The sequence below is a fragment of the Pipistrellus kuhlii genome, unplaced genomic scaffold, assembly GCF_014108245.1.
Source record: "Pipistrellus kuhlii isolate mPipKuh1 unplaced genomic scaffold, mPipKuh1.p scaffold_m20_p_30, whole genome shotgun sequence".
NCBI lineage: Eukaryota > Metazoa > Chordata > Mammalia > Chiroptera > Vespertilionidae > Pipistrellus > Pipistrellus kuhlii.
In genome coordinates, this window is record NW_023425530.1 from 5,839,834 (window position 1) to 5,867,438 (window position 27,605).

General features: G+C 40.9%; 1 protein-coding gene across 4 annotated transcripts; it reads right to left on the minus strand.

Annotated features, from left to right (window-relative positions):
* Positions 1-3,311: 3,311 nt before the first annotated feature.
* LOC118731272 (zinc finger protein 14-like) lies at positions 3,312-27,605 on the minus strand. Of its 4 annotated transcripts, XM_045589274.1 has the most exons (5): positions 27,475-27,605; positions 9,839-9,965; positions 9,346-9,418; positions 7,644-8,534; positions 3,312-7,001 (listed from the first exon to the last, which is right to left on the minus strand). In XM_045589274.1, exons 1-5 carry the CDS (start codon positions 27,475-27,477, stop codon positions 5,270-5,272), a joined length of 2,826 nt encoding a protein of 941 aa, XP_045445230.1. In that variant the 5' UTR covers positions 27,478-27,605; the 3' UTR covers positions 3,312-5,269. The 4 variants fall into 4 exon arrangements, with proteins under 4 accessions (XP_045445230.1, XP_045445232.1, XP_045445231.1 ...); XM_045589276.1 differs by lacking the exon at positions 27,475-27,605 and having other exon boundaries at positions 9,843-9,966; XM_045589275.1 differs by lacking the exon at positions 27,475-27,605 and having other exon boundaries at positions 9,346-9,437; positions 9,839-9,966.

Below are 27,605 nucleotides of genomic sequence, written 5' to 3' on the forward strand. Positions count from 1 at the left end.
TCCATTGTTTAAGTCCACATTCAAGCAGATCCACAACTACTTAAGATGTTTTAGGTGGATAAGATGATCAACGATGACTTTCCCATTCACTGAGACCCCTAGTCCCCGTAATGAAGATCCTCCACAGTTCCTTATTATCTAGTCTGTCCATGTTTCCCTACCTTCAACACCTTTATTTTGTTAAACACCAAAGCTTTCTCATTAAACCATCACTCTTTCCCCACAAAAACATATACACCAGGAGTGCAAGAACTTTTTTATTTCATGCCTATACATCACAGCCTAGAGTGACTTGGATAGGGAAGAAGTCTGGATTTCTTTGCATCTTCAATGAAATAAAAGCCGTCACTTTTTATCCCACGTTTCGTAACACTTCTTGTGCTAAATTAGGTATGTTTTCCATTTAAACCGCCTGGCCTGAGCAGGATGTTGAAAATTAACATCAAGATCATACTATTGTCCTTGCCAGATTGGTCAGTTGTTTAGAGTGCCATCCCCAAAAGCCAAGGTTGCAGGTTCAGTCCTGGGTCAGGGCACATACTAGAATCAACGAATGAATGCATAAATAAGTGGAAGAACTCACTGGTTTTTCTTTTTCATTTTCTAATTTTGTTTTTTTTCCTCACCCGAGGATATTTTCATCTCTGATTTTCACCCAGATTGGAAGGAGTGGAGGTTAAAGTGTGTGAGAGAAACATCAACATGAGAGAGATACTGATGACGAGCCTCCTGCACTCACCCCACTGCCAAGAATGCAACCCACAACCAAAATATGTGCCCTTGACCAGAATCGAACCGGCAAACATTCAGACCTCAAGCCAACACTCTAACCATTGACCCAAACAAGTCAGGGTACTCTCTCTAAATAAATATTAAAAAACAAAAATAAAAAGAATCCTACTCAGGAATAGCTTCATTACACAAGAAATACTTTTTCTCTTGCTAGGCTTGTGTTGAGAATATTCCTAAATTTATAAACCTCAGGTGACTCATAAAGGAGACAAGTGTCATATATTTTGTTAAGGAGTATGTGATTTTATATATATTTCACTAAGGTGCTTTTTGGAAATGTGTCCAGAACAGGATAGTAAATATTTCAGTTTTTAGATAAGAAAGGCAAAAGCTGTTCCAGACACCTGGTTGCTGGCTTTGCACTCCCTGCCAGCCCTAGATATACCTTGTTGAAAACAAAGATCACACATGTCCATCATCACACAAAGCTACGCCATGACCATGATGAATCAGGACAAAGGCAAAGGCATTCATGTCTGTATACCTGATGAAAGAGAAGGAGCTTCCAAATAATAAAAATAACAAAAACTTCCCTTTTCTCACCAGTATGATTTGTGTAATATGCATCAATGTAGTATGAATTGCAGATGTGACTTTGTTCATGTTTGGCTGGCGGAAACTTAAAAAAAAAAAAAAAAGCCCTGCATGACTGAAATTTTTAATATTGTGAATAACAAAGAAGTCTAATGCCAAAAATGATAAGTATAAAAAAATTAAAAATGTATTTTGAGGAAAAGAATTTGTACACATATAATTTTGATTCAAAATGTACACTGAGAGGCCAGATTATTATGATCTCTGAATGCATAATAATCTGGCTACTCAGTGTATATCCTATATAATCAAAGGCTAATATGCAAATTGTCCCCTCGACCAGGAGTTCGACCAGCAGGGAGGCAGGCCAACTGCCCATGACCCCTTCCTCAGGCTGGCCAGACACCCACCCATGCACAAATTTTAATCCTATCTGATAAGAGTAATATGCAAATTAACCACCACTCCACCACACCAAGCCACGCCCACCAATCAAGAGTGATTATGCAAATTAACCCAAGCAAGATGGCTGTGGCCCTGGAGAAAGCAGGAGGGAAGCTTGGGTTTCCCCAGCAATAGAGGAAGCCACGCTTTCTGCACACCCTGGCTGGCCCAGGCCTCCACTTAAGGCTACAAACTTTCAATTATAGAAGATAAATCCTAATAAAAATGGTGGCAGCCACGGAGCTGTAGAGAGCAGGCTAGGGTTTCCCCTGGCAACAGAAGAAGCCAAGCTTTCAACCTGCCTTGGCTGGCCCAGGCCTCCACTCCAGACTACAAAGTTTCAATTATAGAAGGTGAATAAATTCCAACAGAAATGGCTGATGCCATGGAGTGAGCAGAAGGCTTGGCTCTGCTCCAGGCTACAAAATTTCAATTATAAAAGATAAATATATCCCAGATACCAGGGCCTCCACTTGGGTTGCTGGGGGGCATGTCTAGCCTGCAAACCACAACAGGCTCCTACCCATGTACCAGGCCTCTATCCTATCTAATAAAATAGTAATATGCAGATTGACCATCACTCCAAAACACAAGATCAAGACAGCTGCCCCATGTGGTCAAAGATCCTGCCCTCATGTGGACACAAGATGGCCACCACAAGATGGCCAGCAGGGTAGAGCAGTTTGGAGGGACCAGACCTGCAAGAGAGGGAAGTTGGGGATAAACAGGCTGGCAGGGGAGCAGTTAAACATCAATCAGGCTGGCAGGGAGCGGATAGGGTTATGATCAGGCTGGCAGGCTTAAGTGGTTAGGGGCAATCAGGAAGGCAGGCAGATGAGCAGTTGGGAGCCAGTAGTCCTGGATTATGAGAGGGATCCCAGATTGGGAGAGAGTGAGGCTGGGCTAAGAAACACCCCATACCTGAATTTTGTGCACAGGGCCTCTAATTTATATATATATATATATATATATATATATATATATATATATATATATATATATATGTGTGTGTGTGTGTGTGTGTGTGTGTGTGTGTGTGTGTGTGTGTGTTATATTCACCGAGTGACCAGATTATTATGCATTCAGAGATCATAATAATCTGGCCACTCAGTGTATGATGATTAAAAGGACAAAATTACAAATTAATCTGAAATAACGTAATTACAAAAATACTTAAATATTTCCTTAGGAAATAAAAACCACGATAATAGTTCACCACATAAGAGTACTTAGAAGCCCTAACAGTTTGGCTCAGTGGATAGAGCGTCAGCCTGAGGACTGAAGGGTCCCAGGTTTGATTCCAGTCAAGGGCATGTACCTTGGTTGTGGGCACATCCCCAGTAGGGAGTGTGCAGTAGGGAGCTGAATTGATGTTTCTCTTTCATCAATGTTTCTCTCTCTCTCTCTCTCTCTCTCTCTCTCTCTCTCTCTCTCTCTCTCTCTCTCCCCCTTCCTCTCCATAAAAAAATCAATAAAATATGCTAAAAATAAATAAAAATGATTTGCTTATATAAAAAAAAAGATTACTTAGGAAAAGTTAATACTTTCTTAAAACGTATAGAAGTGTTTATTATGGGAAAATGCACATAATTTTAATCACACTCACATTCACATACACGGAATTTTAATCACATATACTTTAATCACATACACTTAAAATGCACATAATTTTAATCACCTTTACAAGGTAACTGAAAACATTGAAAGTCTCAAATCTGAGTGACAGCAATGATGCAGAGTCTGCCTGAAATGAGAAAATTGTGAACAAATGTAAAGCTTACACCCAACCATCAGTAGAAGTAAAGCAGTGGCTGACGGTTTTGAGGATTTTCTTGGCTGTCAGGGCAAAGATTGAGAAAAACAAACTAAAATATTCTCTTCTTAATGTAAACTTCATAGCACAATTCCCAGCCAAAGGAAACACAAAAATCAAACGTGAAAATAATTCGCATGGGCCTCTAGAAAGTACAAATATATGGCAAATACTTATAAACTACAATAAAAGTGATTGTCAAGTGCAATTGAAAAATTAAAAAAAAATACATATAGGTGTAGGTAGGGCCTATTCATTCAATACCTGACAGGGCACAGTACTGGGTAGCTGGGTTGATCCCTGGTCAGGCACATGGGAAGACAACCCATCTATTTCCCCTCTCACATGGATGTTTCTCTCTACTCCTCTTTCTTCCTTCCTCATTCCAAAAAAAAAAAAAAAAAAATAAAAAAAAACAATTTTAAAAAACAAAAAAGAATGAGTATTGATAATGAACAAATATGTCAAAAAATTTATAGAACTCCTTTAACGCTGTCAGTTTTGGGGAGTACATTAGTTAATTTGCAACAGGCTTACATGTACCAGTTAGTTACACTAATAGGATTTCCTTTCAGTGCAGTTTTCAAGCTCCTTTGAAAGTATGTTAAAAATTTTAAGTTTGTTTTAGTTGTGAATTATACAATGTACATTATCACATGGTATTGTAGGGATATGAGGCAACAGGAAGGTTTCATACATTTGTAGGGATATGAGGCAACAGGAAAGTTTCATACATTTTTACATTCAATACAATTCTTCACTTTGGATTTCTCCATGACCTTTTCAAGGAAGAGGTACAGTCAAAGGCTTCCCCAACTTCTCTAATATATATACACTATTTCTCCAGGTGCATTTCCACATGTTCAAGAAAGGCTCTCCTACATTCTATATATTCATACACTTATTGTTGGGTGTGAGTCCTTTCATGATTTTGTAAAGAACCAGGATGGCCAAAGGCTCTTCTACCATCTTTACATGACAGGGCTTCTCTTCAGTGAGTTCTTTCATCCTTTACAATAAACTAGAAGAAATGAATGATTTCTAACACTCTTAATATTTTAGGGTCCATCCCCAATATGGATAATCAAAATGATGGCACAGCTGAGAGATAAATGAAGGCACTCCCCTATTCTCCACATTAACAGTTTATCAATAGGATTTGTTTTCACACATCTATTAAAAATACTTTAGAAGCTGAAGGTTTAACACATTCCTTGCATTTCTATGGTTTCTCTCCACTATGAGAGTTTTTGTGAATTGAAAGGATCTGGGAAGATTATAGGCTTTCTCACATTGCTTGCATTCATAGGGTTTCTCCTCAGTATACATTTCAGGATATCTAAGAGAAAAGGGATAACAAAAAGGTTTACCTCATTACTTATTCATGAGGCTTCTTTCATGAATAAAGGCTAGTTCTTTTATATCTTTGAAGATGTGAGGTGCAACAGAAGATTTTCATGTCTTTGAAAATTTGTGAGCAAACTGAAGGTTTTATCCACATTGCTTACGTTCATAGGGTTTTTCCTTATGAGTTCTTTCATGACTTTCGAGGGAATGTGTATAAGAGAAAGCTTCCCCACATTGCTTATTTTCATAGGGTTTTTCCCCAGTAAGAGTTCTTTCATGATGTTAGAGAGAAAACAGATAATAGATAAGGTTATCACAATGCTTATATTCATTAGCATTTTATCCCAGATGAGTTCTTTCATGACGACGAAGAGAACTTAGATGAGAGAAATCTTTACCACAATGCTTACATTCATAGGGTCTTTCCCCAGTATGCATTCTTTCATGAACTCTAAGGAAACAGGGGTAAACGAAAGTTTTACCACATTCCTTACATTCATGAAGCTTCTTTTTTTCATGACATCCTTTGTGTGTTACAAGAGAGCTGTTATAACAGAAGGTTTTCCCACATTGCTTACATTCATAGGGTTTCTCCCCAGTATGCATCCTTTCATGATTTCTAAGAAAAGTGGAATCTCTGAAAGCTTTCCCACATTGCTTACATTTATAGGGCTTTTCCTTATTATGAGTTCTTTCGTGATATTGGAGGGAATTTGGATAAGAGAAAGCTTTACCACAATGGTTACATTTATAGGGTTTTTCCCCAGTATGCATTCTTTCATGATTTCTAAGATATATAGAATAGCTGAAAGCTTTCCCACATTGCTTACATTCATATTGTTTCCCCACAATATGCATTTTTTCATGATTTTTAAGAGATTTGGGAAAACTAAAAGTCTTACCACATTGCTTACATTCATAGGGTTTTTCCTTATTATGAGTTCTTTCATGACTTTGGAGGGAATTTGTATAAAAGAAAGCTTTGCCACATTGCTTACATTCATAGGGTTTTACCCCAGTATGAGTTCTTTCATGACGAACTAGGGAAGTACGATGAAAGAAATCTTTACCACATTCCTTACATTCATGAGGCTTCTTTACTTCATGATTTCTTTTATGTGTTGCAAGAGAACTGGGAGAACCAAAGGCTTTCTGACATTGCTTATATTCATAGGATTTTTCCCCAATATGCATTCTTTCGTGGTTTTTAAGATATGTAGAATATCTGTAAGCTTTCCCACATTGCTTACATTCATACGGTTTTCCCATAATATGAATTCTTTCATGATTTCTAAGAGATCTGGAAAAACTAAAAGTCTTACCACATTGCTTACATTCATAAGGTTTCTCCACAATATGATTACTATTTTTTTCATGATTTCTAAGAGATATGGAATATCTGAAAGCTTTCCCACATTGCTTACACTCATAGGGTTTCTCCCCAGTATGCATCCTTTCATGATTTCTAAGAAAAGTGAAATGTCTGAAAGCTTTCCCACATTGCTTACATCCGTATGGTTTCCCCACAATATGCATTCTTTCATGATTTCTAAGAGACTTGGAAAGACGAAAAGTCTTACCACATTGCTTACATTCATAAGGTTTCCGCACAGTATGAATTTTTTCATGATTTCTAAGAGATATGGAATATTTGAAAGCTTTCCCACATTGCTTACACTCATACAGTTTCTCCACAATATGTGTTCTTTCATGATTGCTAAGAGATTTGGAACAACTAAAAGTCTTACCACATTGCTTACATTCATAGGGTTTTCCCTTATTATGAGTTCTTTCATGACTTTGGAGGGAACGTGTATAAAAGAAAGCTTTCCCACATTGCTTACATCCATAAGGTTTTACACCAGTATGAGTTTTTACATGACGATATAGGGAAGTTCGATAAAAGAAATCTTTACCACATTGCTTACATTCATAGGTTTTTTCCCCACTATGAGTTTTTTCATGAATTTTAAGGTAACAGTGATAAAGGTAAGTTTTACCACATTCCTTACACTCATGAGGCTTCTTTTCATCATGACTTATTTTATGATTTGCAAGAGAGCTGCTGGAATGGAAGGCTTTCCCACAATGCTTATGAGTTCTTTCATGACTTTGGAGAGAAGATTGATAATGGAAGCTTTTACCACAATGCTTGCATTCATAACTTTTTACCCTGGTATGAGTTTTTTCATGATTTCTAAGGGAATAGGGATAATGGAATGTTTTACCACATTCCTTACATTCATGAGGCTTCTTTCCCACATGACTTCTTTTATGTTTTTCAAGAGAGCTGAGCGAACTGAAGATATTCCCGCATTCATAAGGTTTCTCAGTAGTGTGTGGTCTTTCTTGATTACTAAGAGAAGTGGAACTGAAAGCTTTTCCAGATTCTTTACATTGATAGGTCTTTTCCGCAGTGTGCATTCTTTCATTTTCTTCAGAGTACTTGGGAGAACGGAAAGGTTTACCATATTGCTTACTTTGATATGGTTTCTTTCCACTATGAGTGTTTTTGCGAAGTTTAAAGTAAATGAGACGACTAAAGTCTTTCCCATATTGCTCACATTCATACGGTTTCCCTGCAATATGCATTCTTTCATGATTTCTAAGAGATTTGGAAAAACTAAAAGTCTTACCACATTGCTTACACTTATAAGGTTTCTCCACAGTATGATTATGATTTTTTTCATGATTTCTAAGAGATATGGAATATCTGAAGGCTTTCCCACATTGCTTACATTCATAGGGTTTTACCCCAGTATGAGTTCTTTCATGACTTTGGAGAGAAGATTGATAATAGAAGCCTTTACCACAATGCTTACATTCATAACTTTTTACCCCAGTATGAGTTTTTTTATGATTTCTAAGGGAATAGGGATAATGGAATGTTTTACCACATTCCTTACATTCATGAGGCTTCTTTCCCACATGACTTCTTTTATGTTTTCCAAGAGAGCTGAGCGAACTGAAGACATTCCCACATTCATAAGGTTTCTCAGCAGTGTGTGTTCTTTCTTGATTACTAAGAGAAGTGGAACTGAAAGTTTTTCCAGATTCCTTACATTGATAGGTCTTTTCCGCAGTGTGTGTTCTTTCATTTTCTCCAGAGTACTTGGGAGAATGGGAAGTTTTGCCATGTTGATTACTTTGATATGGTTTCTTTCCACTATGAGTGTTTTTGCAAAGTTTAAAGTAAATGAGACGACTAAAGTCTTTCCCATATTGCTCACATTCATATGGTTTCCCCGCAATATGCATTCTTTCATGATTTCTAAGGGAAGTTGAATATTTGAGAGTTTTCCCACTAGGGCTGCCTTCATGGATTTGAATATGTTGGTGATGCCTAAAAGCTTCCTCAGGTTCTTTACATTTATAAGGGCTTTCTTCATATTCTTGACACAGGTATAGTTTGGCTCCATTGTGAGAGCTTAGGTAGTTATTCAAGGATAAATAATGTATGAATAGTTGCCTACACAACCTGCATTTAGGTTGTTTTACTTCAGTAGGAGTTACCTTGTTTTCATTATGATTTGGAGTCTGGCTGAAGTTTTCTCTGCATTGACTACCATCCTTTCTTGTACAGAGTCTCTCTACCATATGACTGCTGTAAAAATCAGAAGCATATTATTACTACTCTGTGAATGATTTAATATTATGACAATGACATTTTTACCATTTCCAAAAAAAAAGGGATGGAGTTTCAGGACATTCCATATTTAAAAGTGGATATCGTAAAACTTCTGATTTAGGCTGGATCATAGATATTATGAAAACATTTATATTCATTAATGGTATTTCTGTATATTGTTTCCAAGCATAATTATTTTTTATACACTACATCTCTAGGTCATAGCTCAGAAAAAAACATTTTGATGAGATTATTCTAAAAATCAATACATTTAAAACTGGGCTGATACAATTGGATTATCTGTTTTTAAGATTATTTTGTGAACCAGGCCAATTTGGCTCAGTGGTTCAGGATGAACCCACCCACCAGGGGCTCACTGGTACAATTCTCTGAAAAGGGAACATGGCCAGACTGCAGATTTATTAATTGCAATGCAGGACATGTAGGAGGCAGTCTATTGGTTTTTCTATCTCTACCTCCATATAAATATTTTTGAACCACCTGCGAGACACAGTGGTTGAACACTGACCAATGAACCAGGTGGCCATAGTCCAATTTCTGGTCAGGGCATATTCCCAGTTTCTGGATATGAATCCAAATGTGGGATATGCAGGAGGCAGCCATCAATAATTTTCTCTCATCATTGATGTTTATTTCTCATTCTCCCTCTTCCTACCTCCCTGAAATAAATTTTAAAAATATTAAATATATAAATAAAATATATAAAAACCTACTTGAATAAAACACAAAGATGCTGTTAATGCTTTGCCACGTCAATGTGACTCACCTAAGATTCCTCCGGTGATTTTCATACTGATCTTCACTGTCATGGTCGTCACATTGTTCTTCTAAAATACATGCTAGAAAAAGCATTATAAACTACTAAAGAATATAAAGAATGGTAAGATTTTAGTGACACAACGAGCTGTGATGATTCCTAGTTTAATTACCAATGTACTCCCTTTCCATATTTCAGTTCTTGAAACAGCATTAATGAGCAAGCAACACTAGTTTTCTAACTGACTAATTAAGTAACAAATTGTTTCAGGCTAGAGTTGCTCTGTGGTTGACTGTCAACCTATGAACCCATATGAGCCGGAAGGTCACAGGTCAATTCCCAGTAGGACCAGCTTGCCAGGTAGATCCCCAGTGTTAGGCAGGCAGGAGGTACCCAATCAGTGATTCTCTTTCATCATTGATGTTTTTTGCTCTCACTCTCTCCTTCTCCTTCCTCTCTAAAATCAATATATTAAAAAAAGAAAAGAAATTTTGATACCTACCTACTGATGCCAGGTTCCAGAAGGCTTCCAGCATCACATCTGTGTAGATTTTCTTCTGGGTGGGATCCAGGAAAGCCCACTCCTCCGTGGTGAACTCCACATTAACATCCTCAAAGGTCACCAAGTCCTAAAACATCCCACATATGCATATAGGAGAATGGGTAAGATAGATGGAACTGGAGACTTATTCATAATTCATAAGAAGTTCACATAGGACACGTGGTCCCCAACACTCAGTCTATGACTTGATTATAGTAAGACTATTATTAATTTGCAAAACTCACTGCCTGAAGACCACATGTAACTTATTGCTATGATTTTACTGTGATCACTTCAAGTCTTCATTGCTCTCTAATGTCAGAATAAAGAGCACCTTAAACAACTTCAATATTAATACATTAAAATACTCCTATTTTAAGTCCATCAATTCCTTGTGAGAAAACTCATATCCATTTTAAACACCCTTTGATGCAGCAATTCATGAAGCATACTGTCATATCTGCATAAAGTTTTAATGACTATGAATACAATAAATGTCTTGTAGCTTTCTCTTCTATTCTCATCACCAAATGGGAAGGCCAGACGGTATGTGGAAATTCAAATGGGAACAAAATGTACTTGGCCATATTGTCATGAAGTACTCAAGATTATTAGAAGTAGTCAGATACATCTGAATGAATGAAAATATTCTGTGGAGGAGTATGAACAATCAATTGTTTCTATATTATTTGTTAGTAACTCAAATTTGACCTTTTGCTTCTTCTCATTTCATGGAAATAGTTATAGTTAGAGGTCAGGCATGAGCAAGACAGGGAAACTTAGCCCTCTACAAAAGTCCTCTCCTCATGAGCCTGAGGGTTACCTCATACTGATTTTTAGGACAATGGACACATATATTGAAATCATAAGGTCACACTCAAAGAAGTCTTTCTGGAACAATTGTGACACTCTAACCAGGACCTGGACCTTGAGAAACAATTTAAGACTTGGCATGTCCAAGGGCCTTTATTGAGATCTGTAATATTTTAATGTTGGGATTAGTGTCACCTGAAACAAATATAAAATTAAATTAAATGTAAACTATAATTGGAATGTAAACTGTAATTGGAAGTACACAGTATATGATGTTTACTGAGAGGAAAAATTAATATAATTCAAATGTCCATAGTACCCAAAACAATCTACAGCTTCAATGCAACATGTATCAATGATACCCATGATGAAACTCACATAACTAGAACAAATATTCAAAAATTTTACATAAACCTTAGAACACCCTGAATAGCAACATCAATCTTGAGAAGAAAGAACAAATGTGGATGAATCACATTACCTAATATGCAATTGTACTACAAGGCCATAGTAATTAAAACAGCATGGTCCTGGCCTAAAAATAGCATATAAATCAGTGGAACAGAACAGAGAGCCTAGATGTAAACCCAAGCCTTTATGGACACAGAATATTTGACAAAGGAGGCAAAAAAAAAACACACAATAAAGTAAAGGTAGTATCCTGTATAATAAAAGGCTAAGATGGACATTGTTCCTGAGAGTTTTGATTGCCTGGTAGTTCCACAGCTCACTATGACGTGCGCTGACCACCAGTGGGCGGTTCAAAACATGGCAGGTTTCAGCGAGGTGGCACTAAGTAGTGGGTGGCAGGGGAGATATAGTTGGTCTCAATGGGCCCTGATGAGAGCGGGACTGCTATGTGATGGTGAAGTAGAGGAGCGGGCGGCACCAGGGCAAGGTGGATGCTAGTGGGAGCTCCGAAAACTCCACAGGTCGTCCCACAGATGGGACTGGTCGGTAATGGTAGAAGTCGATGTTGGTGAGTGAATGGCACCAGGCCAAAGTGGCTGGGAGAAGGGCCCCCTGAGGGCCCCACTGGTTGCACCACAGATGGCAATAATATATAACTGCTTAAACAGTTGTGAAAAGCAAAGGGTGCCTCTGTTACAAGGAAACAATTAAAGGACTTTTTGCAAACTATTATAACTCACTAGAGGCCCAGTGCACAAAATTTGTGCACTGGGGATGAGGGGGAGGTGTCCCTTAGCTCAGTTTGCACCCTCTCCAATCTGGGACCCCTCGAGGGATGTCCGACTGCCTGTTAGATGGGATTGGGCCTAAACGGGCAGTCGGACATCCCTCTCACAATCCAGGACTGATGGCTCCCAACTGCTCGCCTGCCTGCCTTCCTGATTGCCCCTAACCACTTCTGCCTGCCAACCTGATCACCCCCTAATCACTCCCATGCCAGCCTGAATGATGCCTAACTGCTCCCCTGCCAGCCTGTTTGCTCCTAACTGCTCTCCCCTGCAGGTCTGGGTTCCCCCAACTGCCCTCCCTTGCAGGCCCAGTCACCCCCAACTTCCCTCCTTTGCTGGCCTGGTCACTCCTAACTGCCCTCCCCTGCAGGCTTGATCACCCCCAACTGCCCTTTCTTGCAGGCCTGGTCCCTCCCTACTGCCCTCCCCTGATGGCCATCTTGTGGTGGCCACCTTGTGTCCACATAGGGGCAGGATCTTTGACCACATGGGGGCAGCCATCTTGTGTGTTGGAGTGATGGTCAATCTGCATATTACTCTTTTATTAGATACGATACACCTTTGTTCCGATGCTGGAACATTAGACCTTGATCTCTAGGAACAAGAAGGTAGGAATCTAAAGAGAAATCAGGCCCAGGGAAAACAAGTGCCTTTGTCATCTTTAATTTCGTGGGATCTTGCTCGAGCTGCACTATGTCCACTTCATATTGTGGATCAAAAGCCTACGGAACACCAGGAGGGTTTGTCCCTGCCCCCTCCTCCTGAAGTAGAGCCTGTAAAGCCGGTGATATGGAAGGCCCCCGATCCTCGGCCTCCAGTGTGGGAAGGTTCATCAACTAAGTCCTCAGCTATGGGATCATGTTAGGCAACCTATGTTAGAAGGAGAGCTTTGTTGAAACCGGTTTGGCTCAGTGGATAGAGCGTCGGTCTGTGAACTGAAAGGTCCCAGGTTCGATTCCGGTCAAGGGCATGTACGTTGGCTGCGGGCACATCCCCGGTAGAGGGTGTGCAGGAGGCAGCTGGTAGATGTTTCTCTCTCATTGACATTTCTAGCGCTCTATCCTCTCCCTTCCTCTCTGTGGAAAATCAATAAAATTAAAAATTTTTAAATTTTTTAAAAAAGGAGAGCTTTTGGCGTGCCCATTTATGCAGGATGCAATGTAATTGGATATATAAATCAATCTCCTTTAATACCTTTAAAGAAATAGGGGAAAGTATGAGAGAAAATGGGGCAAATAGTCCATTTACAAAAGGTCTCCTTCATACCTTGTCTGAAAACTACCATAAGATGCCTTGAGACTGGCAGATTTTGGTCCAAAGAACTCTGGACCACAGTCAATATTTAACGTGAGAGCAGAATGTGATGATTATCTGTGAACAACAGGCTGTTTGTGGGTGTTTCCTGGCGACCCCACTTGGGAGCCCTCTGGGCTGCATTCTGGTTCTAAATCCCGGGCACTGTAACACATCGGAAAGATCCATGAAAAGGAATCCGATTCATTACGTCTTGTCTGTGGGTTATGGGCACCTGTAAAAACTGTCCATAGAGTGTCTCTGTCTTGGTTGTTTGGTTTAATTGTTTAAGGGTGGGGCATATTTACTTTGCTAGAGGCCCCAGGTACCTGTGGTAGGCTGAACACGTGGCAGGGATGGCAGGAACTTCCCAGCAACTGCCAAGAATTCTTATCTTGGGTACTCTTCCTGCTTTCCCTGTAAGTCATCAGTCATCATCTAGTGATAGTCTGTAATGTAACTTGGTTACTGATTTTCTTTGCTTGCTTTATTTTTTGGGAACTTGATGTAGGGAGCGGTTATAGGATTAAGCCTCACATTGACCTGTTGGCAAAGCCAAAACAAGTCCCAGCTTAGAGGGCACGGCCCTCTTAGCATAATTAAGCTTGACCTTATGACAGCCCCTAGATCAGTGGTTTTCAACCTTCCTAATGCCACGACCTTTTAATACAGTGCCTCATGTTGTGGTGACCCCCAACTATTAAATTATTTTCGTTGCTACTTCATAACTGTAATTTTGCTACTGTTATTCATTGTAATGTAAATATCTCATATGCAGGATGTCTTAAACCTCTGTGAAAGGGTCATTCGACCCCCAAAGGGGTCGCAACCCACAGGTTGAGAACTGCTGCTCCAGCTCAGTGGTCGGCAAACCTCGGCTCGCAAGCCACATGCGGCTCTTTGTGCCCGCAACCAACGTACATGCCCTTGACCGGAATCGAACCTGGGACCTTTCAGTCCGCAGATCGACTCTCTACCACTGAGCCAAACCGGCTTTAGCTGACATAGATTTTAAAATGAAGGCCATCACAACAGAAACAAAGGGATTGATCCAACAAGGGAATATAACTCTGGTCAACATATATGCACCCAAATACCAGTACATAACTTCTAGAAAACTTGAATGGAGAGAATGACAATACAATCATAGAACAAGACTTCAACACCCCACTCACTTCACTGGATAGATCTTCCAGACAGACACTTAACAAGGAGACAGTGACTCTAAAGGACACATTGGATCAGACAGATTTAATTGACATTTATAAAACATTTCACCCCAAAGGGAAAATATATTCTTCTCAAGTGTGCACAGCTCATCCACAAAAAAAGATCACATTAGGACACAAAACATGTCTCCAAAATATCAGGAAGATTGAAATCATATCAAGCATCTTCTCAGATCACAGTGGAATGAAATTAGAAATCAACTACAGAAAAAATGCCAAAAAAATTCAAACACATGGAGGCTAAAGAGCATAATATTAACCTGTTAACAGAGCGGGACCTATAAATACGTCAAACAAAAACAATATCGGGAACGGGTAGGACGTATGAATACGTCCTTGAAATATATGTTGTGCCCCGAGAGGGACGGTATATATTTTTTGTAATCTTTTTTTTTTTTTTAATATTTTATTGAGTTTTTACAGAGAGGAAGGAAAGGGGAGGGATAGAGAGTTAGAAATATCGATGAGATGAGAGAGAAACATCGATCAGCTGCCTCTTGCACACCCCCCACTGGGGATGTGCCGGCAACCAAGGTACATGCCCTTGACCGGAATTGAACCCGGGACCTTTAAGTCCGAAGGCCAACGCTCTATCCACTGAGCCAAACCGGTTTCGGCTATTTTTTGTAATCTTTATCATTGTTTGTAAAATTTATAATTTTTTTATTCAACGTGTCCATTTTTTTTTATATTCTTTTCTATTTTTTTGTAATTTTGTATTTTCCTTTGTGCTTTATATATATAAATAAACGAAAATACATATATATTTCATTTATTTTCATTAAGTATAAATAAAAAATTATGAAATTACGTCCTCCGGGAGTGACCTACTGACACGTCCTAGTGAAAGAGTACGCGCCTGTTACAGGTTGCGTCATTAAAAAGGGAACTCCCCAGTTAACAGGTTAAACAATGAATGGGTTACCAATGAGATCAAGAAAGAAATTAAAAACTTCCTAGAAACAAATGAAAACGAACACACAACAACCCCAAATCTCTGGGACACAGCAAAAGCATTCCTGAGAGGGAAGTTTATAGCATTACAGGCATAACTCAAAAACAAGAAAAATCAACAATATGTTATTTAACCCTACAACTTAAAGAACTAGAAAGAGCACAATAAGAAAAGTCCAAAGTAGAAGGAAGGAAATAATCAAGATTACAGCAGAAACAAATTACATAGAGACAAAACAAACAAAAACAATACAAAAAAATAGAATGAAACCAAAAGCTTGTTCTTTGAAAGGATAAACAAAATTGGTAGACTGTTAGCCAGCCAAAAAACAAAGAGAGAGGACCTAGATAACTAAAGCCAGAAACTAAAGTAGAGAAGTATCCAATGTCACACAGAAACACAAAGGATTATAAGAAAACACTATTAACAACTATAAGCTAACAAGCTAGACAATGTGGATGAAATGGACAAATTCCTAGAAAAATACAATCTCCTCAAACTGAATCAGAAGGAATCATAAAACCTGAAGAGGCCCATAACAACTGATGAAATATAAGCAGTAATTAAAAAACTCCCAGCTAACAAAAGCCCAGGTCCAGACGGCTTCACAAGGGAGTTCTTCATTCAAAGAACTAATACTTTTACTCCTCAAACTATTTCAGAAAATTGAAGAGGAAGGAAAACTTCAAACTCTTTATTCTAACTCCAAAAACAGATAAAGACACTACAAAAGAAAGGGAATTACAGGCCAATATCCCTGATGAACATAGATGATAAATCCTCAACAAAATATCAGCAAATTGCATCCAGCAATATCTTAAAAAGATCATACACCATGACCAAGTGGGATTTATTCTGGCTGGTACAATGTTCACAAATCAATAAACGTGATACATCACACAAGCAAATTGAAAGACAAAACTCACATTATCATACCAATAGATGCAGAAAAAAAAGCATTTCACAAAATCCAACACCCAGTTTTAATAAAAACTCTTAGCAAAGTGGAAATAGAGAGCATATCTCAACTTGAAAAGACCATCTATGACAAACCTACAGCCAACATCATACTCAATGGGCAAAAATAATTTGTTTTATAATCAAAATGTGGTTCAAATTGACCTGCAACAAGACAGGCATGTCTGCTTCCACTACTCTTATTCAACATAATACTGGAAGTCCTAGCCACAGCGTTCAGACAAGTAGAAGAAATAAAAAGCATCCAAATTGGAAAGAAGATATAATTCTCTTTATTCGCAGGAGACATGATATTGTACACAGAAAAACCTAAAGACTATTAGATTTAATCAATGACTTTGGCAAGGTACCAGGATACAAAATTAATACCCCAAAATCAATAGTTTGTTTATACACCAACAATGAATTCTCAGAAAGAGAAACTAAACAATCCCATTTATCTTGGCAACAAAAGAAATTAAGATACTTTGAAATAAACTTAACCAAACAGGCAAAAGACCTATTGGAAAACTACAGGGCGTGGAATAAAAAAGTAGAAGATGATATAACCAAGTGGAAGAATATACTGTGTTCATGGATTGGTAGAATCAACATCATTAAATGTCCATACTACCCAAGGCAATCCACAAAGTCAATGAAATCCCATTAAAATACCAATGTCATCTTTCATAGAGCTAGAACAAAAACTCTGAAAATATAATATATGGAATAAAGAAAGACCCTGAATAGCTGCAGCAATTTTGAGAAATAAAAAGTTGGAGGAATCACAACATGAGATTTCAAGTTATATACTACAAAGCCACCAAAATGAAAACAGCACAAGAACAGGCATATAGATCAATGGAACAGAATAGAGAACACAGAAATCAAACCACGCCATTACACTTCATTAATATCGGGTCTAGTAATAATTAATGTCGTTTTTAAACATTCGTTTAAAATCTTGCTTGGCGTTGACTTGTATTGACATAACCTTCAAACACGTGGTATCTACAGAACGTGTGAAGTGCAATTAACAATTTTGCTTGAAAAAGTTTGTGTTTGGTTTGGTTTTTGTTGGAAAACTAGGGCTAAGAAGATGGCAGATGAAGAGCATATTCGGCACTGCATGCTTTACGAGTTCCAATTAGGAAGAAAAGCAAGTGAGGCTGCAAAAAACATCTGTAGTGCTCTTGGTCAAGATGCAGTTAGCACCAGAAAATGCCAGCGTTGGTTTGAGAAATTTCGCGAGGGAAATTTTTCATTAGATGACAAGAGTGGTCGAGGCTGTGTGTCCAATTTTGATCAAGAAGCTCTTCAAGCTCTTTTGGTGCAAAATCCTCAAATTACCCAACAAGAGCTTGCGACAACTTTAAATTGTTCACAAAAAACAATTTCCAATCAATTGCGTGCACTTGGCAAAGTCCAAAAGTTTGGACAATGGGTTCCTCATGAGTTGACCGACAACAACCGTAATCAAAGAGTCACAATTTGCAGTTTGCTCCTCTCTCGTCAAAACCGTTTGCCGTTTTTAGAGCAAATTGTTACCGGAGATGAAAAATGGGTGCTGTATGTGAATTTGAAAAGGCGGCCTCAATGGTTGGACAAAAATGAGGCTCCGCAGCCCACGCCAAAACCTGACTTGCATGCGATAAAAGTGATGTTGTGTGTTTGGTGGAATTTTAAAGGAATTCTTCATTATGAACTTTTACCATCTAACCAACCATTACAAGTGCAGTGTATAGTGCCCAATTGGAAAGGTTAGCCCAAGCTTTAAGAGAAAAAGAACCCGCGCTGATTAATCGGAAGGGCGTAATTCTTCACCACGATAACGCATGACCGCATACTGCAAGAATCACTGCTGAAAAACTGCGCCAGTTGGAATGGGAAGTTCTCTCTCAACCTGCATATTCTCCTGATATTGCCTCTTCCGATTACCATTTGTTTCGTTCTTTGCAAAACTTTCTTCTTGGAAAAAAATTTAATAATGAAGAATGCCTCAAAAATGCACTGACCGAATTTTTTGCATCAAAATCACAAGAATTTTACAACAGAGGGATTAAAATGCTTCCTGAGTGTTGGGCACAAGTAGTAGAAAACAACGGCAGAAACTAATTGACTTAATAAATGAATTTGGCAATGTAGCAGGATACAAAATTAACGCCAAGAAATCCATGGCATTTCTATACACCAACAGTGAAACTACAGAAACAGAGACTAAAAAAGCAATTCCATTTACCATGGCACCAAAAAAATTAAGATACCTAGGAATAAATTTAACTAAGGAAGTAAAGGATATATATGCAGAAAATTACACGACATTGAAAAAAGAGATAGAGGATGATGTAAGGAGATGGAAGAACATACCATGTTCATGGATTGGTAGAATCAACATCATCAAAATGTCCATACTTCCTAAAGCAATCTATAGGTTCAATGCACTCCCCATTAAAATACCAAGGGCATATTTCACTGACCTAGAAAGAACTCTCCAAAAGTTCATTTGGAACAATAAAAGACCCCGAATAGCCACAGCAATCCTGAGAAAGAAGGGTAAAGTAGGAGGGATCGCAATACCCGTCTTCAAACTGTATTACAAAGCCACTGTTCTCAAAACAGCCTGGTACTGGCATAAGAACAGACATATAGATCAATGGAATAGAATCGAGAACCCAGATATCAACCCAAATCAATATGCTCAATTAATATTTGACAAAGGAGGCACGAATATACAATGGAGTCAAGACAGTTTCTTCGATAAATGGTGTTGGGAAAATTGGGTAGACACATGCAAAAGAATGAAACTAGATCACCAACTTACACCATACACAAAAATAAACTCAAAATGGATACAGGACTTAAACATCAGACGGGAAACCATAAAAATACTAGAAGCATCCACAGGCAGCAAAATCTCAGACGTATGCCAAAAGAACTTCTTCACTGATACTGCCCCTAGGGCAATGGAAGCTAAAGAGAAAATAAACAAATGGGACTACATCAAAATAAAAAGCTTTTTTACAGCAAAAGAAACCATCAACAAAACAACAAGAAACCCCACGGTGTGGGAGAACATATTTGCAAATGACACCACTGATAAAGGTTTAATCTCCAACATCTACAGAAGCTGATACAACTAAATAAAAGGAAGATGAATGATCCAATTAAGAAATGGGCAAGGGACCTAAATAGAATATTTTCAAAAGAAGACAGAAGGAAGGCCAAAAGGCACATGAAAACATGCTCAAAGTCACTAATTATACGAGAGATGCAAATCAAAACAACAATGCGGTACCATCTCACACCTGTCAGAATGGCCAACATTAACAAATCGACAAACGACAAGTGTTGGCGAGGTTGCGGAGAAAAAGGAACCCTCGTGCACTGCTGGTGGGAATGCAGACTGGTGCAACCACTGTGGAGAGCAGTGTGGAGTTTCCTCAAAAAACTGAAAATGGAACTCCCATTTGACCCAGTAATCCCACTCCTAGGAATATATCCCAAGAAACTAGAAACACCAATCAGAAAGGATATATGCACCCCTATGTTCATAGCAGCACAATCTACAATAGCCAGAATTTGGAAACAGCCTAGGTGCCCGTCAGCAGATGATTGGATCCAAAAACTATGGTACATCTACACAATGGAATACTATGCTGCCATAAAGAAGAAGGAATTCTCATCATTTGCAGCAACCTGGATGGAATTGGAGAACATCATGCTGAGTGAAATAAGCCAATCAATGAAAGAGAAACACCACATGACCTCACTCATTTGTGGATAATAAAGAGCATTATAAACTGATGAACCAAAAGATAGATATAGAGACAGTAAAGCAACAAGCAGATTGTCAGATTACAGCGGGGAGGGGAGGAGGATATGGGGGAGATAATAGATCAACCGAAGGACTTGTATACATGCATATAAGTACAACCAATGGACATAAAACTATGGGGAGGGAGGGGATATAGGGGAGGGAGGGAGGGGGGCAAAAAAATCATTAAAATATGTAAAAAAAATAAATTAATTAATTAAAATAAATAAATAAATAAATAAATAAAAAGAAAAAAAAGAAAACAACGGCAACTATATTGTTGATTAAATTTTGTTGTATTGTTTTAATAAATTCGATTTTAAAAAGTATTAGAAAACGACATCAATTATTACTAGACCTAATATTTGACAAAGGAAGAGCAAACAATGGAGTCAAAAGAGTCTCTTCAATAAATGTTGTTAGGAAAATGGGACAGGTTCATGCAAAATAAATGAAACAGACTACCAACTTACACCATATACAAGAATAAACTCAAAATGAATAAAAGACTTAAATTCAATGCTAAGTCATGAAACCATAGAATTCCTAGAAGAAACCATAGGCAGCAAAATCTGAGACATCTCTCATTGCAGTATGTTTATAGACATATCTCCAAAGGCAAAGGAAACAAAGGAAAAAATTAACAAATGGGACTATATCAAAATATAAATCTTCTGCACAGCCAAAGAAATCATCAATAAAACAAAAAGGGAGTCTACTGTATGGGAGAACATATTTAGCAATAATACATCTAATAAAGGGTTAGTATCCAAAATATATAAGGAACTCATACAGCTTAACAGAAGGAAGATAAACAATCTACAATAATAAAAGAGAAAGATGCAAATTAACCATCACTCCGCTATTCCCACCTGCTAATCAGGAGGAAATATGCAAATTAGGAGAAAGATGCCAGCTGGAGTCAGCAGTGAAGACAAAGAAGGCAGACTCTGGACAGAGTCTTCAGCAAAGGTGGCAGACTTGGCCAGAATGAAGGCCTGGGTCCCAGGTGCCGGAGGAAAACTGGTGCTGGAAGCCAAGGGAAGGCAGGCTTATTGCATGAATCTCTTTGTGCAACAGGCCTCTAATCCAATATATAAAGATGGTCAAGAGACATATAAAAAAATGCTCCGAGTCACTAATCATCTGAGAGATGCAAGTCAACAGGATAATGAAGTATCACCTCACACCTTGTCAAAATGGCTGCCATCAACAAATAAACAAATGACAAGTGCTGGTGAGGATGGGGAGAACAGGAAACCCTAGTGCACTGCATGTGGGAATGCAGACTGGTGCAACCATTATGGGAAAACAGTATGGAGTTTCCTGAAAAATTAAATATGGATTGCCATTTGACTCAGTGATCCCACTTCTAGGAATCCTATCTAATAAAATAGTGATATGCAAATTAACCATCACTCCCCAACAAAAATGCTGGCACCCATAGCGGCCAGAACAGACGCTGGTGGTGCCCTGGCAACCTGAGCCCAGCATCCGCTCCTTGGCCTCAGAGGGAGGGGAGGAGCCTCTGGCCAGAGGTCTGGACATGGAGGGAGGGAAGGGGCCTCTGGCCAGCGGCTGGGGCGAGCTCAGCATCCCCATCCCAGCTGTGCAGAGAGGGGGCAAGACCCAGAAAAATGGATCTTTTCCGTTCCTGACGCTGACGGAGCCCTATGGGTGCCGGGGTCCTCTGCCCGCAGGTCCCAGTGGCAACCCAGCAGCCCCAGTCGCAGACTAGAAGCCACCTACCCACAGTGTGGACGCGGCCAGTGTGGCACCATGGCGGGAGGTCCAGCGGGCATACTACAGACATCAAATCGCTGCTGCCGTGGCCAAACACCCCCCTCCCCCATGCTCGCTAGTACGGTCCAAGGGGGTGACTCCTGGGGCACGGCTCCCATGGCAGCTAATGCACACCACATCGGTGGGGAAGCAGGACCTGGGAGCCCAAGTCCCTGAGTACCCAAGCTCCCTCGCTGCCCAGCTGATGGGTGTCATGGGCCGGGTCCCTGAGGAGGCCCTAGGACAAGCAACTTCCCAGAGGCTGCTCAGAGGGAGGGGAGAAGCCTCTGGCTAGAGGCCGGGGTGAGGGATGCTGGCATCATTGCAGGCTGGGCTGAGGGACCTCTAGTATATCCTAAGAAAACCTGAAACACCAATCAGAAACAATGTATGCACCCCTATGTTCACAGCAGCACAATCTACAATAGCTAAAATATGGAAACAGCACAAAGTGCCCATCAGTAGATGAGTGGATAAGAAAGCTGTGATTCGTTTATACCACGGAATACTATGCAGCAGTAAAAAAGAACAATCTCTTACCATTTGAGACAACATGAAGGGACTGGATGGAGGATATCATGCTAAGGGAAATAAATCAGTCAGAAAGAGACAAGTATCCCATGATCTCTCTCATATGTGGAATCTAAGTAACAAAAAATCAACTGATAAAAGGAGTGGGTGCAGAGACATGAGAACCTGGAAGAGAGTGCAGAATCTCAGAGGGAAGGCGGGGGAGGGTGGATGGGTGGGAGCTAATTAACCATAGACCTTGCATGCATATATGCATAACCTATGAACACAGACAAAAGGTGCTGAACACCTCAGGTAGGGGGCAGGCTGGGGGATAATAGGAGAAAAAAAAGCAACATATATAATACATTCAACAATAAGAGATTTTTTTTTTTAAAGAAAGCACATGCCCTAGCTGGTTTGGCTCAGTAGATAGAGCATCAGCATGCAGACCAAAAGGTCTCAGGTTTGATTCCAGTCAAGGGCACGTACCTTGGTTGCAGGCTCCTCCCCGGCCCAGCTCCGGTCAGGGCTCTTGCAGGAGGCAACCAATCGAAGTGTTTCTCTCTCACATCAATGTTTCTCTCTGTCTTTCCCTCTCTCTTCCACTCTTGCTAAAAAATCAATGGAAAAATATTCTCAAGTGAGGATTAACAAACAAAAACAACAACAAAAAGGATGTACAAATTGGTAGTTACAAACTAGTCAGGGGGTTGCAAAGTAGAGCATAGGAAATATAGTCAATAATATTCTGTTAACCATGTGTGGTATCTGATGGATATTAGACTTTGTAAGTTATGTACATGTCTCATCACCATGTAGGCACCTGAAACTAATGGGGGGAGGGGGGGAAAGTTTAAGCCCTAGCCAGTATCACTCAGTGAACAGAGCGTCAGCATGTGGACTGAACAGTCCCAGGTTTGATTCCGGTCAAGGGCACACACCTTTGATGCAAGCACTCCTCCCTGCATGCCCTGGTCAGGGCACATGCAGGAGGCAACTAGTCGATGCATTTCTTTCACATCAATATTTCTCTGACTTTCCCTTTCTCCAAAATTCAATGGAAAAGTATCTTCCTGTGAGAGTTAAAAAAAATTTTTTTTAAAAAAAGAAAATGGTGCATGATTTGGAAATAGCCTAAGTGCCCATCAGTAGATGGGTGGATTAGAAAACTGTGGTACAACTACACGATGGAATACTATGCTGCTATAAAAAAGGAAGAACTTTCACCATTTGCAAAAGCATGGGTGGACCTGGAGAGCATTATCCTAAGCCAATGGTTGGCAAACTCGTTAGAGCCAAATATCAACAGTACAACAATTGAAATTTCTTTTGAGAGCCAAAATTTTTAAATTTATACTATATAGGTAAGTACACTGTTATTAACTTAATTAGGGTCCTCCTAAGCTGGCCTTTGTGAAAAACTCAAGGGGCCAAAGAGCTGCATGTGGCTCGCGAGCTGCAGTTTGCTGACCATGGTGCTAAGTGACATAAGCCAGCCTGAGAAAGATAAATATATGATCTCACTCATATGTGGGATACAATGAACATAAACTAATGAACAAAAATAGATCCAGAGACTAAGAAACACTGAACAGACAGTCCAACCTCAGAAAGAAGGGAGGAGAGGAGAGAGGGCTAAGAGATCAACCAAAGGACTTGTATGCATGCATATTAGCATAACCAATGGACATGGACACTGGGGTGATGGAGGCTTGTCAATGGGGAAATAAGCGATATATGCAGTACTTTAAACAATAAAAAAAAAATGGTGTACACACACACACACACACACACAGAAGATGAGGCCTGTTGCAGGAAGATTCCTGCAATAGGTTTTCCTGCTGCAGTTGCTGCCTTGCCTGCTTCCCTCCCTTCTCCCCAGTCCCTGTTGCTTACTTCTCTGGAGCTTCCCTCCCTTCTGCAGCGCTTGGCTTCTTTCTACACTATCTTCAGTCTTCAGGCTGGCCTGGATATACAAATTAACCATCATCTTGGTTGGGTTGATTTGCATACTCACCCTGTTTTGGCTGGTGGGCTTAGCGAAGGTGTGGTCAATTTGCATGTTTCTCTTTTATTAGGTAGGATTATTCAGCCATTAGAAAAAGAAATTCTGACACTTGTAACAACACATTAATGGACCTTGAGGGCAGGATGCTTTGTGAAATGTGAGAAAAAGAAATGCCATGTGTTCTCACTTATCTGTGGAACCTTTAAAAAAACAACTCCAGCCCTAACAGGTTTGGCTGAGCAGATAGCATCCTGGGTTTGGTTCCAGTCAAAGGCATGTACCTTGTTTGCAAGCACATACCCAGTGGGAAGTGTGCAGGAGGCAGCTGATTGATGTTTCTCTCTCATGATGTTTCTGACTTTCTATCCTCTCTATAAAAAATCAATAATATATATATGTTTTGAAAAAAGCAACTCCATAGATACAGAGCAGATTGATGATTGCTAGAGGTTGCAGGAGTGGTGTATGGGGGTGTGGTGGGGGTCTAATGGACGAAAGATTTCAAAAGGTACAAATGTCCAGTTATAAAGTCAGTCATGGAAATGCAGCATACAACATGGAGACTGCAGTTAGTTATGGTATTGTTTCAAATTTGAAAGTTGCTAAGAGTAAATGTTAAAATTTATCTTTTCAAGGAAAAAAACATCTGTAAATCTGTGATGACAGATGCTCACTAGACTTATTGTGATGGTCACTTCACAATACATATAAACATCAAATCATTATGCTGTACACCTTAAACTAATAAAATGTTGTATGTCAACTGTAACTTAATAAAAAATAAAATCCCTTCTATAAAACGAAAAGATTACAGTGGATTTGAAAAACTGCAGTCACCTAGTGACATCATACCCATCACAATGTCACAGGGAGATGCATTGCTCAGATGTTTATGATGATGCTGGTGTAAGCAAGCTGCCTGTGCGGCCAGTCCTGTGAAAGCCCAGCACATACAGTTACGGTCACTACATGCGAAACCTGATGATGGTGAGCTGGTTCATGTATTTGCTACACTGTCCTCTGTATCCATGTAAGCTTTCTACTGAGTGAAAGAAAACTCTGCTGTGAAGCAGTGTGCTGGTTTATGCCGGCACAGCCTCAGAGGCCTTGTGCTGACTGAGCCTTTTGATTGCATCATTGCCTCCTGGGCTTGATGGATCTGTGTTTTGTACATTTCCTGGCCTCAGTGCGCAGTGTGATACAGTCTACAGTCGTGCACAGGAGCGTCCTAGGCCTTCACATTCACTCACCGACCACTGACTCCTGCAGAGCAGTCCTGTAGCCCATTCAGGGTCAGTGCCCACACGGATGGACCATTTTCTATCTTGCCACCACATTTTTACTGCGCCTTCTCATAAATGCTCACTACCACTGCGTTACAATTGCTTACTGTTAGGTCGGGGCAGCGGGGGAAGCCCAGAGCCGATTCAAGCATCTGCAAGGTGGATGGTGACAAAGACAGCTGGCTAGCTGGCGCCTTCCTAACGGGGAGGATGGGGTGTTGCAGGGAGAGTCCATAGGTATGAGGAGACCCTGGCCCAGAAGCCGAGGAATGAGAGGTTTAATGAGTTAGGGAGATAGGAAACTGGGGACGGGAGGGAAAGGAGGCGGGGTCTTTAAGTCTGATCCTCACCGGGGTATGGTGCCTAGTAACCACCGGGGTAGAGGTGTCCCATGCTTTTGGGTTGACAAGGGACTGCAGGCAGTGGGGGAGCAGTGTTCCCGGGAAGGGAGGGAGCCAGGAGCGGAAGAAGCAGGGAGGCTGAAGGACTCTCAGTGAGCTGCAGAGTGGCCCCTAGTTTGATGAGGATATCTCGTCCTAAATGGGGTACGGGGCATGAAGGCATGACTAGGAATGAGTGGGTTATAGGGCTATTGTCGAGGAGACAGGGAAGGGTGGATTTGCCGTCAATTCCCATGATGGAGATCGGGGAAGGGAACAGTGGCCCAGAAAAAGACCGTTAGGAAGGCACCAGCTAGCCAGCTGTCTTTGTCACCATCCACCTTGCAGATGCTTGTATCGGCTCTGGGCTTCCTCCCTGCCTCGACCTAACACTTACAGTGCTCAGTACAGCAGCATGTTGCACAGGTTTGCTGCCTGGGACCCACAGGCTACACCATGCAGGTGTGTGTAAGAACTGAAAACAATAAAATTGCCTCAAGATGGACGCCCCAGGTTCAGGGGTGCACGCCTGTGTGTACCTGCAGTTTCACCTCTCCCGGGAGTAACATTCTAACCCCGTCACTCCGCAACCTGCTGTTCAACATTAATCCCTCTAAAAGCCTCCTGTGTTCCTTCCCCTAAGGAAAGGCGACCCCGCCTGAAGCAATCCCCTTTTCTTTTGCTAATGAGCTGTCAAAGCCACTTCGTTTCTGCCTATTGCAAACGCCTTCCATTTTGAATAGCTCCTCTGAGATGCTACGTATTTACCAGTTGGGATGCAGCCCGATTCGTGGATGGGAATCAAGCCCATTAGACCTTCCACTTAATCGGCGGAATCTTGTTTTTAACCGTTTGAAAAGCACCACAACACAAACAGCTGATAACGATGCTGTGACTCAGAGGAGGGAACATGGGGCTCAGGGTCCGGGGAGAGGCTGGGAATGCAGGCATTGGCTGCAGAGCAGGGCCTGGGGGACAGGGGGACTGGAGAGCCTGCCCCACACACATCACACCCAGGAGAACACGGTCCCTCTGGGGGGAAAGGAGGGACAGGCCACAGACCACAGCTCCCCCCGTGCACGGACCGCGGAGGCCGAGCCCCCTGTCCCCACGGACCCTCCGCGCGGCCCCGCACCCGCTGCGGAGCCCGGGCTGTGGGCGCGGAGCCGCCCGGACTCGCTCCGCAGCCCCAGGCCCCGCCGCGGGGACGCCCTGGACCCGGGTCCCGGCGGGGCCCCCTGCGAGCCCGAGGGGCCTGCAGCCTCCGCGGAGCCCGGGCGCCTGGGGTCCGCAGCCCGGACCTGCCCGCGGACAGACGGTCCCCGGCGGCTCCCCGCCCTCCTGCCGCCTCCGCGCCCGGCCGTCACTCACCATGTCCGTTCCCGGCCCGAGTCCCCTGCGGCCCCACCGCCTCACAGACCGCAGCCCCACAGAGGACGGAGCGAGGAAGATGCCATCTCAGTGCAGCTGAAGCGAAGGGAACAACAGGGTGGAAGCAGAGC

Coding starts and splice junctions, on each gene's coding strand:
- LOC118731272 (XM_045589274.1), bottom strand. Junction 9,419..9,838: donor CTGGAACCTGGCATCAGTAG/GTAGGTATCAAA, acceptor TGCTTTTTCTAG/CATGTATTTTAGAAGAACAA. Junction 7,002..7,643: donor CAATGTGGGAAAGCCTTCAG/ATATTCCATATC, acceptor GAAAGCCTTCCA/TTCCAGCAGCTCTCTTGCAA.